Source organism: Perca flavescens, chromosome 2, assembly GCF_004354835.1.
Source record: "Perca flavescens isolate YP-PL-M2 chromosome 2, PFLA_1.0, whole genome shotgun sequence".
Taxonomy (NCBI): Eukaryota; Metazoa; Chordata; class Actinopteri; order Perciformes; family Percidae; genus Perca; species Perca flavescens.
Window position 1 is genome coordinate 764525 of NC_041332.1, and position 15879 is coordinate 780403.

Consider the following 15879-nt stretch of genomic DNA (forward strand, 5'->3'; position numbering starts at 1 on the left):
AAACTGGGTTGGTCTTTCTGGCTCAGTACTAAAGTGGTTTGAATCCTATTTAAAGAATAGGGACTACTTTGTGTCTATAGGTAATTATACATCTGAGCATACAAATATGACGTGCGGAGTTCCCCAAGGCTCAGTTCTGGGGCCTCTTCTGTTCAACATCTACATGCTTCCACTCTCTCAGATTATGGAAAACAACAAAATAAGTTACCATAGTTATGCGGATGACACACAAATTTACATAACCTTATCGCCAGGGAACTATAGCCCAATACAACAATTAAATATGTGCATTGAACAGATTAATGATTGGATGTGCCAGAACTTTCTTAAATTAAATGAAGAAAAAAACGGAGGTGGTTGTTTTTGGAGCAAAAGAGGAACGATTGAAAGTCAGCGCTCAGCTTCAAAACGACAATGTTAAAAACAACAGACAAAGCAAGAAATCTTGGTGTAGTCATGGACTCAGACCTGAATTTTAAAAGCCACATTAACATAATTAAAAAATCAGCCTATTATCACCTTAAAAATATATCAAGGGTTAAAGGGCTTATGTCTCTCAGGGATCTGGAAAAACTTGTCCATGCTTTTATCTTCAGTAGACTTGACTACTGTAACGGTGTCTTTACAGGTCTCCCTAAAAAATCAATCAGACAGCTGCAGCTGATTCAGAACGCTGCTGCCCGAGTCCTCACTAAAACCAAGAAAGTGGATCACATCACTCCAGTACTGAAGTCTCTACACTGGCTTCCAGTGCCTCAAAGAATTGATTTCAAAATACTTTTACTGGTTTATAAATCACTTAACGGTTTAGGGCCAAAATACATTTCTGATCTGCTACTACATTATGACCCACCGAGACCTCTCAGGTGGTCTGGGACAGGTCTACTACACTATGACCCCCCCAGACCTCTCAGGTGGTCTGGGACAGGTCTACTTGTTGTCCCCAGAGTCAGAACTAAACAGGGGGAAGCAGCGTTCAGTTTTTATGCTCCACATATCTGGAACAAACTCCCAGAAACCTGTAGGTCCGCTGCAACTCTCAGTTCTTTTAAATCTAAGCTAAAGACCTATCTTTTTGATGTTGCTTTTCTTTAAATAATCTATTTTATTAACTTTAATTTCTTATACTGCACTGTAACTTTTATTCTTATACTGCACTATCAATTTTATTCTTGTCTTTTAATGTTTTTAATTTGTTTATTATTGTTTTTTAATTGTTTTCTAACTGCTCTTTAATGTTTTATGTAAAGCACTTTGAATTGCCCTGTTGCTGAAATGTGCTATACAAATAAAGCTGCCTTGCCTTGCCTAAATCCGTCTGTCTCTGAGTGTATTAAGGAATGTGATGTAAAACAGACGGGCGTCTCTGATTGGCTGTTTCAGGAGCTGACAGAGAACCCTGAATTCATCGTGGGCGGAGCCACGAGGACAGACATCTGTCAGGGAGCGCTGGGTGAGTTATACTGTCCCTGCACGCACCACAGACAGGCAGGCAGACAGACAGACAGACAGAGAGACACGATAATGGTAGTCTGGTGGCTGCTGATGGGGTTAATGTCCTGTGCTGGTCCTACTGGATCTTAGTCAGACAGACAGACAGACAGAGAGACAGGCAGACAGACAGAGAGACAGACAGACAGAGAGACACGATAATGGTAGTCTGGTGGCTTCTGATGGGGTTAATATCCTGTGCTGGTCCTACTGGATCTCAGCGCAGCGTTTGATACTGTTGATCATTGCACTCTGGTTGACAGACTGAAACCACCGTGGGCATTACTGGATCAGCTCTGGACTGGTTTTCTTCCTATTATTCTGACGGAGTTTTTCTGTGTCCATATAACATACCTGTCAGACTCTGCTCCTTTGTCTTGTGGTGTGCCCTAAGGTTCTGTGCTTGGCCCCCTGATATTCAGCCTGTATATGCTTCCTCTTGGTAAGATTATTGGTAGTTTTGAAGAAATATCTTACCATTGTTATGCTGATGACATCCAATTATATTTATCATTAGCCCTGATAGGCTGGACAAACTGTCCTTGTTGCACAACTGTTTAGCCTCCAGTAACAAATGGATGGCTGACAGTTTCTTGCAACTAAATTCAGACAAAACTGAGGTGATCTTTGCTCCTGACAACATCACCCCTAGGATTAGGCAGGCCATTGGGGCTCTATCACTCTCTGACTGTAATGCTGGGCGAAATCTGGGTGTCATTTTTGACAAATCTATGTGTTTTAACAGTCATGTGAGGTCTGTGGTTCGTTCCTGTTTTCTCCATCTCAGGAACATTGCTAAAATTAGATCTGTGGTTTCTAAAAAAGAGATGGAGATGCTTGTTCATGCTTTTATTTCTTCTCGTTTGGATTATTGTAATGTACCGTACACTTGTTTAAACAAATCATCCATGGACAAACTGCCAGTCGTACAGATTGCAGCAGCAAGACTGGTATCTAAGACCAGCAGGAGATCATTACTCCTGTGCTAAAGGCTCTTCACTGGCTACTGATTGGTTTTAGAGTGCATGTTAAAATCTTAACCATTACCTATAGAGCCTTGCATGGCCGAGCTCCCTCCTACAGCCAGGATCTACTGCATGCACACACTCCTGGTCACTCTCGGAGGGCTTCAAGCCAAGACCTTTAACTGTTCCAAGAACTCGGTTTATTTCTCACTGTAAAGCACTTTGTGACCCCTCTTGTCTGTGAAAGGTGCTATATAAATAAAGTTTACTTACAGACAGACAGGCAGGCAGGCAGAAAGACAGAGAGACAGACAGGCAGGCAGAAAGGCAGACAGACAGAGACATCTGTCAGGCAGCGCTAGGTATTTCCTTAAATAATCTATTATTCATAATGTTTATAACATTTCCTGATGGGTTTCTGCTGTTTTACGTACGATGCCACTGTTCAAAGTTGCAATTGACGAGGCGTAACAGGATCTTCCCACAGCGCCTGAAGGCAGCACTCCGACCGATCAGTTATTGATCTGAGAACAGTCTGAGGCACGGTCAGCAGGAAACATTAGCAGCTTAATGCTGTTGTTGTCGTTAGCTTAGCATTAGTGTGTCCCCAGAGACCCTCAGAGTCTGTTCAGGATACCGGAGACATTAGGGAGGAGACATTAACAAACGTTTCCTGTAAACATTCCCAAACATCTGCTCGTCCAATCAGGGCCGTCTGAAGATTATCTCCACGAAGCAGATGAAGTGTAAGCATTAAAGCGCTCATATTATGCTCATTACATACATACATTACATGGTTTAATTTTCAGAAAACTCCATATTTTTGTCGTACTGCACAGGGGTGTTTCCAGGACTAGAGGAGGTTCAGGGCTTAGCCTGGACCCATTTAAATAACCTGAATGCAATGTTAAACTGCAATAGGCTTGCCCAGCTTGGTAACAACCAGTGTATGTTTATTTTAGCTTCCAGTTTGTAGATGTTAGTTAGATGGCACCAACATTTGGCCTAATCATAACTAACCTAAAGGCCAAGGTTTTGGTTCCAGATGTGCATGGTGACTTATGATGCGGGGGGGGGTCTGGGGGTCCTCCTGCAGAAGATTTTGAAGACTCATTTCCTGCATTCAGGTGAATTTGTATGCACCTATTTCTACCTTTTTCTGAATCAATATGCTGGAAATACCTTTATGTAAAGGGAAACATAGATTACAATCCAAATATAAACCATAATGGAATATTTTGCAGTAAGGCTCTCAGCATTCTGTATTGCTTTCATCTATTTATTCTCCTTTGGATCGACTTTATATCAGAGACAGCACACATGTAGCCTAGCATCATTTACTCTTCCCTCCTCTTTTGTGTCTTTTGTTGGGGAAGTAACTTCCTTAAATGTGCATATGACAATTATTCACCTCAATGATACATTAAGTAAGAGATAATGTAGAGCGAGGCGGTTGTTATAGCGAATACAACGGTTGTATTCGCTATAACAACCGCCCTCGCCTACATTATCCTGCTTATTACATGGCTACTTACCAAATAAATCAATAATTTGACTAATAACTTGAAAAAATATTGATTTAAATGGGAGTTTATTGATTTAAATACGATTGTATTGCTTCCACTAGAGGAAATAGTCCGTTCCGTCTCTACGGTTGGAATCCTGCATCCATAGCAACGTAAACTCTGTAATGCGATCCTTCGTCTATTAGCTACTCAACACCACCTTACGGGCTGTGGTAGTAGCCTGTATATTATGGGGTGCTGCCGTGGTGGACCAATGACCCAGCTGCTGTTTTAATCACTGCAGGAATAATTGACACAACATTAGCTGAAGCGTTGTAGTGAGCTAGCGGGCTATCGGCTGCTCTAATTTACATTAAACTGAACATTTCTGTTGACGGTGAAGTGAGACACGGTGAAGTGAGACACGGTGAAGTGAGACACGGTGAAGTGAGACACGGTGAAGTGAGACACGGTGAATGGCTTCTTTGGGAATATTTATGTGGACCTTTATGTCCTCATTCATCTCGTTTCCTTTTTGCAGAGCCGCTGCATGTTGACACACCTGTAAGTTAACGTTAAACAAGTTGCAATGTAAGCTAACTAATTAGCGTTATTGTCCCTACGGCGGTTACTGCATAGCTAGCGATCATAGACGGTATATTAGCGATAGACGCTCATCACATCTGCTGTCATTGCTTGAATTGGAGGACAGAAGTTGCTCCACGTTTCCCCACTTTTTGCCACAGCTGATAGGCTAAATTATCCGGACTTCTTTCAGCGGATTGATTGATAGCTGTCCTCCAGAGTGAACAGAACTGCGTCCATGGCAACGCTCTGCTTTTGCATGGCAACGGTGTGTTATCCTTAGCAACGGTCTGTTATCAAGAAATAACAGACCGCATTCTACATTAGAATTCAACCAAGCCATGTAATAATTCAGTTTAATGAATTAATAAACCAGTATGCGCAGTAGCTAGGTCAGGACTACTAGCCAGTCAGAAGCAAAGTATGAGGGCCCTGAATGTACCTAGGTAAGGACTACTAGCCAGTCAGAAGCACAGTATGAGGACCCTGAATGTACCTAGGTAAGGACTACTAGCCAGTCAGAAGCAGAGTATGAGGACCCTGAATGTACCTAGGTAAGGACTACTAGCCAGTCAGAAGCAGACTATGAGGACCCTGAATGTACCTAGGTAAGGACTACTAGCCAGTCAGAAGCACAGTATGAGGACCCTGAATGTACCTATGTAAGGACTACTAGCCAGTCAGAAGCAGAGTATGAGGACCCTGAATGTACCTAGGTAAGGACTACTAGCCAGTCAGAAGCAGAGTATGAGGACCCTGAATGTACCTAGGTAAGGACTACTAGCCAGTCAGAAGCAGAGTATGAGGACCCTGAATGTACCTAGGTAAGGACTACTAGCCAGTCAGAAGCAGAGTATGAGGACCCTGAATGTACCTAGGTAAGGACTACTAGCCAGTCAGAAGCAGAGTATGAGGGTCCTGACAGTAGCTAGGTAAGGACTACTAGCCAGTCAGAAGCAGAGTATGAGGGGGCCTGACAGTACCTAGGTAAGGACTACTAGCCAGTCAGAAGCAGAGTCATGAGGGACCCTGAATGTACCTAGGGAAGGACTACTAGCCAGTCAGAAGCAGAGTATGAGGACCCTGAATGTACCTAGGTAAGGACTACTAGCCAGTCAGAAGCAGAGTATGAGGACCCTGAATGTACCTAGGTAAGGACTACTAGCCAGTCAGAAGCAGAGTATGAGGGTCCTGACAGTAGCTAGGTAAGGACTACTAGCCAGTCAGAAGCAGAGTATGAGGGCCCTGACAGTACCTAGGTAAGGACTACTAGCCAGTCAGAAGCAGAGTATGAGGGTCCTGACAGTAGCTAGGTAAGGACTACTAGCCAGTCAGAAGCAGAGTATGAGGGAGTGCCCTGAGATTACCTAGGTAAGGACTACTAGCCAGTCAGAAGCAGAGTATGAGGGTCCTGACAGTACCTAGGTAAGGACTACTAGCCAGTCAGAAGCAGAGTATAAGGGCGTGTCCTGACAGTACCTAGGTAAGGACTACTAGCCAGTCAGAAGCAGAGTATGAGGGCGTGCCCTGACAGTAGCTAGTTAAGGACTACTAGCCAGTCAGAAGCAGAGTATGAGGGCGTGTCCTGACAGTACCTAGGTAAGGACTACTAGCCAGTCAGAAGCAGAGTATGAGGGCGTGCCCTGACAGTAGCTAGGTAAGGACTACTAGCCAGTCAGAAGCAGAGTATGAGGGCCCTGACAGTACCTAGGTAAGGACTACTAGCCAGTCAGAAGCAGAGTATGAGGGCCCTGACAGTACCTAGGTAAGGACTACTAGCCAGTCAGAAGCAGAGTATGAGGACCCTGAATGTACCTAGGGAAGGACTACTAGCCAGTCAGAAGCAGAGTATGAGGACCCTGAATGTACCTAGGTAAGGACTACTAGCCAGTCAGAAGCAGAGTATGAGGACCCTGAATGTACCTAGGTAAGGACTACTAGCCAGTCAGAAGCAGTGTATGAGGGTCCTGACAGTAGCTAGGTAAGGACTACTAGCCAGTCAGAAGCAGAGTATGAGGGCCCTGACAGTACCTAGGTAAGGACTACTAGCCAGTCAGAAGCAGAGTATGAGGGCCCTGACAGTACCTAGGTAAGGACTACTAGCCAGTCAGAAGCAGAGTATGAGGGCCCTGACAGTACCTAAGTAAGGACTACTAGCCAGTCAGAAGCAGAGTATGAGGGCCCTGACAGTACCTAGGTAAGGACTACTAGCCAGTCAGAAGCAGAGTATGAGGGTGTGACCTGACAGTACCTAGGTAAGGACTACTAGCCAGTCAGAAGCAGAGTATGAGGGCCCTGACAGTACCTAGGTAAGGACTACTAGCCAGTCAGAAGCAGAGTATGAGGGCCCTGACAGTACCTAGGTAAGGACTACTAGCCAGTCAGAAGCAGAGTATGAGGGTGTGACCTGACAGTACCTAGGTAAGGACTACTAGCCAGTCAGAAGCAGAGTATGAGGGCCCTGACAGTACCTAGGTAAGGACTACTAGCCAGTCAGAAGCAGAGTATGAGGGCCCTGACAGTACCTAGGTAAGGACTACTAGCCAGTCAGAAGCAGAGTAAGAGGGCCCTGACAGTACCTAGGTAAGGACTACTAGCCAGTCAGAAGCAGAGTATGAGGGTCCTGACAGTACCTAGGTAAGGACTACTAGCCAGTCAGAAGCAGAGTATGAGGGCCCTGACAGTACCTAGGTAAGGACTACTAGCCAGTCAGAAGCAGAGTATGAGGGCCCTGAAAGTACCTAGGTAAGGACTACTAGCCAGTCAGAAGCAGAGTAACTCTGGATGTTTCTGGATGTTTTCCAGGAGACTGCTGGCTGCTCGCTGCCATCGGTTCTCTGACTCTGAACGAACGTCTGCTGCATCGCGTCGTTCCTCACGGTCAGAACTTCGGCCACGATTACGCCGGCATCTTCCACTTCCAGGTGAGACACCACCTGCTCGTGATGCGTTCAAGGCAGGAGTTTATTTTTCTGTCTTTAAAGGTCCCATGACATGGTGCTCTTTGGATGCTTTTATATAGACCTTAGTGGTCCCTAATACTGTATCTGAAGTCTCTTTTATATAGACCTTAGTGGTCCCCTAATACTGTATCTGAAGTCTCTTTTATATAGACCTTAGTGGTCCCCTAATACTGTATCCGAAGTCTCTTTTATATAGACCTTAGTGGTCCCCTAATACTGTATCTGAAGTCTCTTTTATATAGACCTTAGTGGTCCCTTAATATTGTATCTGAAGTCTTTTTTATATAGGCCTTAGTGGTCCCCTAATACTGTATCTGAAGTCTCTTTTATATAGACCTTAGTGGTCCCTTAATACTGTATCTGAAGTCTCTTTTATATAGACCTTAGTGGTCCCTAATACTGTATCTGAAGTCTCTTTTGTATAGACCTTAGTGGTCCCCTAATACTGTATCTGAAGTCTCTTTTATATAGACCTTAGTGGTCCCCTAATACTGTATCTGAAGTCTTTTTTATATAGGCCTTAGTGGTCCCCTAATACTGTATCTGAAGTCTCTTTTATATAGACCTTAGTGGTCCCCTAATACTGTATCTGAAATCTTTTTTATATAGACCTTAGTGGTCCCTTAATACTGTATCTGAAGTCTCTTTTATATAGACCTTAGTGGTCCCCTAATACTGTATCTGAAGTCTTTTTTATATAGGCCTTAGTGGTCCCCTAATACTGTATCTGAAGTCTCTTTTATATAGACCTCAGTGGTCCCCTAATACTGTATCTGAAGTCTTTTTTATATAGGCCTTAGTGGTCCCCTAATACTGTATCTGAAGTCTTTTTTATATAGGCCTTAGTGGTCCCCTAATACTGTATCTGAAGTCTCTTTTATATAGACCTTAGTGGTCCCCTAATACTGTATCTGAAGTCTTTTTTATATAGACCTTAGTGGTCCCTTAATACTGTATCTGAAGTCTCTTTTATATAGACCTTAGTGGTCCCCTAATACTGTATCTGAAGTCTCTTTTATATAGACCTTAGTGGTCCCCTAATACTGTATCTGAAGACTCTTTTATATAGACCTTAGTGGTCCCTTAATACTGTATCTGAAGTCTCTTTTATATAGACCTTAGTGGTCCCCTAATACTGTATCTGAAGTCTCTTTTATATAGACCTTAGTGGTCCCCTAATACTGTATCTGAAGACTCTTTTATATAGACCTTAGTGGTCCCTTAATACTGTATCTGAAGTCTCTTTTATATAGACCTTAGTGGTCCCTAATACTGTATCTGAAGTCTCTTTTATATAGACCTTAGTGGTCCCTAATACTGTATCTGAAGTCTCTTTTGTATAGACCTTAGTAGTCCCCTAATACTGTATCTGAAGTCTCTTTTATATAGACCTTAGTGGTCCCCTAATACTGTATCTGAAGTCTTTTTTATATAGGCCTTAGTGGTCCCCTAATACTGTATCTGAAGTCTCTTTTATATAGACCTTAGTGGTCCCCTAATACTGTATCTGAAGTCTTTTTTATATAGACCTTAGTGGTCCCTTAATACTGTATCTGAAGTCTCTTTTATATAGACCTTAGTGGTCCCCTAATACTGTATCTGAAGTCTTTTTTATATAGGCCTTAGTGGTCCCCTAATACTGTATCTGAAGTCTCTTTTATATAGACCTTAGTGGTCCCTTAATACTGTATCTGAAGTCTCTTTTATATAGACCTTAGTGGTCCCCTAATACTGTATCTGAAGTCTCTTTTATATAGACCTTAGTGGTCCCCTAATACTGTATCTGAAGACTCTTTTATATAGACCTTAGTGGTCCCCTAATACTGTATCTGAAGTCTCTTTTATATAGACCTTAGTGGTCCCCTAATACTGTATCTGAAGTCTCTTTTATATAGACCTTAGTGGTCCCCTAATACTGTATCTGAAGTCTCTTTTATATAGACCTTAGTGGTCCCCTAATACTGTATCTGAAGTCTCTTTTATATAGGCCTTAGTGGTCCCCTAATACTGTATCTGAAGTCTCTTTTATATAGACCTTAGTGGTCCCCTAATACTGTATCTGAAGTCTCTTTTATATAGACCTTAGTGGTCCCTTAATACTGTATCTGAAGTCTCTTTTATATAGACCTTAGTGGTCCCCTAATACTGTATCTGAAGTCTCTTTTATATAGGCCTTAGTGGTCCCCTAATACTGTATCTGAAGTCTCTTTTATATAGACCTTAGTGGTCCCCTAATACTGTATCTGAAGTCTCTTTTATATAGACCTTAGTGGTCCCCTAATACTGTATCTGAAGTCTCTTTTATATAGGCCTTAGTGGTCCCCTAATACTGTATCTGAAGTCTCTTTTATATAGACCTTAGTGGTCCCCTATATACTGTATCTGAAGTCTCTTTTATATAGACCTTAGTGGTCCCCTAATACTGTATCTGAAGTCTCTTTTATATAGGCCTTAGTGGTCCCCTAATACTGTATCTGAAGTCTCTTTTATATAGACCTTAGTGGTCCCCTAATACTGTATCTGAAGTCTCTTTTATATAGACCTTAGTGGTCCCTTAATACTGTATCTGAAGTCTCTTTTATATAGACCTTAGTGGTCCCCTAATACTGTATCTGAAGACTCTTTTTATATAGACCTTAGTGGTCCCCTAATACTGTATCTGAAGTCTCTTTTATATAGACCTTAGTGGTCCCTTAATACTGTATCTGAAGTCTCTTTTATATAGACCTTAGTGGTCCCCTAATACTGTATCTGAAGTCTCTTTTATATAGACCTTAGTGGTCCCCTAATACTGTATCTGAAGACTCTTTTATATAGACCTTAGTGGTCCCCTAATACTGTATCTGAAGTCTCTTTTATATAGACCTTAGTGGTCCCCTAATACTGTATCTGAAGTCTCTTTTATATAGGCCTTAGTGGTCCCCTAATACTGTATCTGAAGTCTCTTTTATATAGACCTTAGTGGTCCCCTAATACTGTATCTGAAGTCTCTTTTATATAGACCTTAGTGGTCCCCTTTTAATACTGTATCTGAAGTCTCTTTTATATAGGCCTTAGTGGTCCCCTAATACTGTATCTGAAGTCTCTTTTATATAGACCTTAGTATCTGAAGTCTGGACCTTTGGTCCCCTAATACTGTATCTGAAGTCTCTTTTATATAGACCTTTTATAGTGGTCCCCTAATACTGTATCTGAAGTCTCTTTTATATAGACCTTAGTGGTCCCCTAATACTGTATCTGAAGTCTCTTTTATATAGACCTTTGGTCCCCTAATACTGTATCTGAAGTCTCTTTTATATAGACCTTAGTGGTCCCCTAATACTGTATCTGAAGTCTCTTTTATATAGACCTTAGTGGTCCCCTAATACTGTATCTGAAGTCTCTTTTATATAGACCTTAGTGGTCCCCTAATACTGTATCTGAAGACTCTTTTATATAGACCTTAGTGGTCCCCTAATACTGTATCTCTGTCTCTCTGTCTGTCTGCCTGTCTGTCTCCCTGTCTGTCTGTCTCTCTGTCTGTCTGCCTGCCTGCCTGCCTGCCTGTCTGTCTTTCTCTCTGTCTGCCTGTCTGTCTCTCTGTCTGCCTGCCTGTCTGTCTGTCTGTCTCTCTGTCTGTCTGTCTGTCTGTCTGTCTGTCTCTCTGTCTGTCTGCCTGCCTGCCTGCCTGTCTGTCTTTCTCTCTGTCTGCCTGTCTGTCTCTCTGTCTGCCTGCCTGTCTGTCTGTCTGTCTCTCTGTCTGCCTGCCTGTCTGTCTGTCTGCCTGCCTGTCTGTCTCTCTGTCTGTCTCTCTGTCTGCCTGTCTGTCTGTCTGCCGGTCTGTCTGCCTGTCTGTCTCTCTGTCTGTCTCTCTGTCTGCCTGTCTGCCTGTCTGTCTGCCTGTCTCTCTGTCTGCCTGTCTGTCTGTAGTTCTGGCAGTTTGGGGAGTGGGTGGACGTGGTGATTGATGACCGTCTGCCAGTTAAAGATGGAGAGTTGCTGTTCGTCCACTCGGCCGAGGGGAGGGAGTTCTGGAGCGCTCTGCTGGAGAAAGCCTACGCCAAGTAAGACCAGCCAGGGATTCAAACCCACAACCTCCTGTTCACTACCCCTAACCCTTAGGCCAAGTAAGACCAGCCAGGGATTCAACCCCACAACCTTCTGTTCACTGACCTTAACCCTTAGGCCAAGTAAGACCAGCCAGGGATTCAACCCCACAACCTTCTGTTCACTGACCCTAACCCGTAGGCCAAGTAAGACCAGCCAGGGATTCAACCCCACAACCTTCTGTTCACTGACCTTAACCCTTAGGCCAAGTAAGACCAGCCAGGGATTCAACCCCACAACCTTCTGTTCACTGACCCTAACCCTTAGGCCAAGTAAGACCAGCCAGGGATTCAACCCCACAACCTTCTGTTCACTGACCTTAACCCTTAGGCCAAGTAAGACCAGCCACGGATTTAAACCCACAACCTCCTGTTCACTACCCCTAACCCTTACGCAAAGTAAGACCAGCCAGGGATTCAAACCCACAACCTTCTGTTCACTGACCATAACCCATAGGCCAAGTAAGACCAGCCAGGGATTCAACCCCACAACCTTCTGTTCACTGACCCTAACCCTTAGGCCAAGTAAGACCAGCCAGGGATTCAACCCCACAACCTTCTGTTCACTGACCTTAACCCTTAGGCCAAGTAAGACCAGCCAGGATTCAACCCCACAACCTTCTGTTCACTGACCCTAACCCTTAGGCCAAGTAAGACCAGCCACGGGATTCAACCCCACAACCTTCTGTTCACTGACCCTAACCCTTAGGCCAAGTAAGACCAGCCAGGGATTCAACCCCACAACCTTCTGTTCACTGACCCTAACCCTTAGGCCAAGTAAGACCAGCCAGGGATTCAACCCCACAACCTTCTGTTCACTGACCCTAACCCTTAGGCCAAGTAAGACCAGCCAGGGATTCAACCCCACAACCTTCTGTTCACTGACCTTAACCCTTAGGCCAAGTAAGACCAGCCAGGGATTCAACCCCACAACCTTCTGTTCACTGACCCTAACCCTTAGGCCAAGTAAGACCAGCCAGGGATTCAACCCCACAACCTTCTGTTCACTGACCCTAACCCTTAGGCCAAGTAAGACCAGCCAGGATTCAACCCCACAACCTTCTGTTCACTGACCTTAACCCTTAGGCCAAGTAAGACCAGCCAGGATTCAACCCCACAACCTTCTGTTCACTGACCCTAACCCTTAGGCCAAGTAAGACCAGCCAGGATTCAACCCCACAACCTTCTGTTCACTGACCTTAACCCTTAGGCCAAGTAGACCAGCCAGGATTCAACCCCACAACCTTCTGTTCACTGACCCTAACCCTTAGGCCAAGTAAGACCAGCCAGGGATTCAACCCCACAACCTTCTGTTCACTGACCCTAACCCTTAGGCCAAGTAAGACCAGCCAGGGATTCAACCCCACAACCTTCTGTTCACTGACCCTAACCCTTAGGCCAAGTAAGACCAGCCAGGGATTCAACCCCACAACCTGTCGACTCGAAAGAGTTTGAGGCTTTTCCTCATTTATAGTAAAGGTGCCCTGCCGCACAAAACCGTTTTTAGGATTCTGACAGCCAGGCTCTCATTGGTTAGCTGTTAGCCAATCAGATTCAAACAGCTTAGCTTGTTGAATATTAGTGAGAACTGGCAGAAGTCAAGCTGAGTCTTCCTGCAGGCTTTCTATACCTCGCTAGAATGGCTTGAAACAAGGTAACCAAGGTTACAGAGTCCATGGTTTCCTGTGTGTTTCATGTGTGTTTCCTGTGTGTTTCATGTGTGTTTCCTGTGTGTTTCCTGTGTGTTTTGAGGCTGAACGGCTCGTACGAGGCACTGTCCGGCGGCAGCACCACGGAAGGTTTCGAGGATTTCACCGGCGGTGTGTCGGAGATGTACGAGCTGAAGAAAGCTCCCCGAGATCTTCATCGTATCATCAGCAAAGCTCTGGAGAGAGGATCGCTGCTGGGCTGCTCCATCGACGTCAGTCACACTCACAGATCACTTTATATCCAAACCCACCAGACTCCATGTAAATCATCAGGACTTTTAGCGTGTGTAGAGTCAGCATATCTCCACCAGACTCCATGTAAATAATCAGGACTTTTAGCTTGTATAGAGCCGGCATATCTCCACCAGACTCCATGTAAATAATCAGGACTTTTAACGTGTATAGAGCCAGCATATCTCCACCAGACTCCATGTAAATAATCAGGACTTTTAGCGTGTATAGAGCCAGCATATTTCCACCAGACTCCATGTAAATAATCAGGACTTTTAGCGTGTATAGATCCAGCATATCTCCACATGTAAATGGGTGAATTAAGGGTTTATTTCAACCAAACCAGAGTGGTGATTGTTGGAACAGTGGAAAGATGAACCAAGACAGCTTTTGATAGTTTTATTTAGTTTCTGTCCACTTTGAATGAAGTGTGTTTTACGATGATAAAAGTCCTGATTATTTACATGGAGTCTGGTGGGAAAAGTTCCACTTTATCTTCCCGTTAACATGCTGTTTCGTGTCTCTTCCTCAGATCACAAGCGCCCTGGACATGGAGGCGGTGACCTTTAAGAAGCTGGTGAAAGGCCACGCCTACTCTGTGACCGCACTCAGAGAGGTAAACATAGCTTCATCTAGCCAAGAAGTAATCGGATTACTGCAATACCTCACTGTAAAAATACTCGGTGTGTGTGTGTGTGTGTGTGTGTGTGTGTGTGTCAGGTGGAGTACCGTGGCTGTCAGGAGCGTCTGATCCGGATCAGGAACCCGTGGGGTCAGGTGGAGTGGACCGGAGCCTGGAGTGACAAGTCAGTGCTTCTCTGCTTTAGTTTGTTGATCAGCCAGCGTTTGTAACGGTGTCATGGTTACCACTTCAAATCTAAAATGGATCCAAATAAGCTTTAGATTTTAGGAGCAGGATCAGTGTTAATTCTGTCTTTACCTACTTCCAATCATCCAAAGACAACAACAGACCACAGTAGTTTCTATATCCACACAGCGGTTATATCATAATAGTAGAGGCGAGGTGAGACGAGCAGGTACCGTGTGGTCTCCCTTCTGCCATCTCACGGTCTGATGATGCTGATGATGCTGATGGTCGTGATTATGATGATGTTGATGATGGTGATGCTGATGATGATAATAATGATGAAGATGATGATGTCTGTGTTTCAGCTCGTCTGAGTGGAGCTCCGTCGACTCTGCAGAGAAAGACGAGCTGCTCTGCAAGATGGAGGACGGAGAGTTCTGGTAGGATTTTCTGTATATTTCTTCTATTTCATGTTAATGTTTTAATGTTTGTTTGTTTATGTTTGCACCTTTCACTGAGGCACATTCCACATACAGTGAGGAAAATAAGTATTTGAACACCCTGCTATTTTGCAAGTTCTCCCACTTAGAAATCATGGAGGGGTCTGAAATTGTCATCGTAGGTGCATGTCCACTTTAGTTAAAAAATAAAATCTAGAAATCACAATGTATGATTTTTTAACTATTTATTTGTATGATACAGCTGCAAATAAGTATTTTAACACCTGAGAAAATCAGTGTTAATATTTGGTACAGTAGCCTTTGTTTGCAAGTACAGAGGTCAAACGTTTCCTGTAGTTTTTCACCAGGTTTGCACACACTGCAGGAGGGATTTTGGCCCACTCCTCCACACAGACCTTCTCTAGATCAGTCAGGTTTCTGGGCTGTTGCTGAGAAACACGGAGTTTGAGCTCCCTCCAAAGATTCTCTATTGGGTTTAGGTCTGGAGACTGGCTAGGTCACGCCAGAACCTTGATATGCTTCTTACAGAGCCACTCCTTGGTTATCCTGGCTGTGTGCTTCGGCTCATTGTCATGTTGGAAGACCCAGCCTCGACCCTTCTTCAATGCTCTAACTGAGGGAAGGAGGTTGTTCCCCAAAATCTCACAATACATGGCCCCGGTCATCCTCTCCTTAATACAGTGCAGTCGCCCTGTCCGATGTTCAGAAAAACTCCCCCAAAGCATGATGCTACCACCCCCATGCTTCACAGTAGGGATGGTGTTCTTGGGATGGTACTCGTCATTCTTCTTCCTCCAAACACGGTTAGTGGAATTATGACCAAAAAGTTCTATTTTGGTCTCATCTGACCACATGACTTTCTCCCATGACTCCTCTGGATCATCCAAATGGTCATTGGCAAACTTAAGACGGGCCTGGACATGTGCTGGTTTAAGCAGGGGAACCTTCCGTGCCATGCATGATTTCAAACCATGACGTCTTAGTGTATTACCAACAGTAACCTTGGAAACGGTGGTCCCAGCTCTTTTCAGGTCATTGACCAGCTCCTCCCGTGTAGTTCTGGGCTGATTTCTCAC

At 44.1% G+C, this 15879-nt stretch overlaps 1 protein-coding gene across 2 annotated transcripts in view; it reads left to right on the top strand.

Annotated features, from left to right (window-relative positions):
• Positions 1-15879, top strand: part of LOC114563646 (calpain-1 catalytic subunit) — a 35847-nt gene that overhangs the window by 8492 nt on the left and 11476 nt on the right. For both annotated transcript variants that reach the window (XM_028590447.1, XM_028590454.1), the window contains 7 exons: positions 1384-1453; positions 7352-7470; positions 11419-11552; positions 13347-13515; positions 14067-14150; positions 14255-14340; positions 14708-14782. In XM_028590447.1, coding sequence (XP_028446248.1) covers positions 1384-1453; positions 7352-7470; positions 11419-11552; positions 13347-13515; positions 14067-14150; positions 14255-14340; positions 14708-14782 — 737 coding nt within the window. The remainder of the gene's footprint in view (positions 1-1383; positions 1454-7351; positions 7471-11418; positions 11553-13346; positions 13516-14066; positions 14151-14254; positions 14341-14707; positions 14783-15879) is intronic.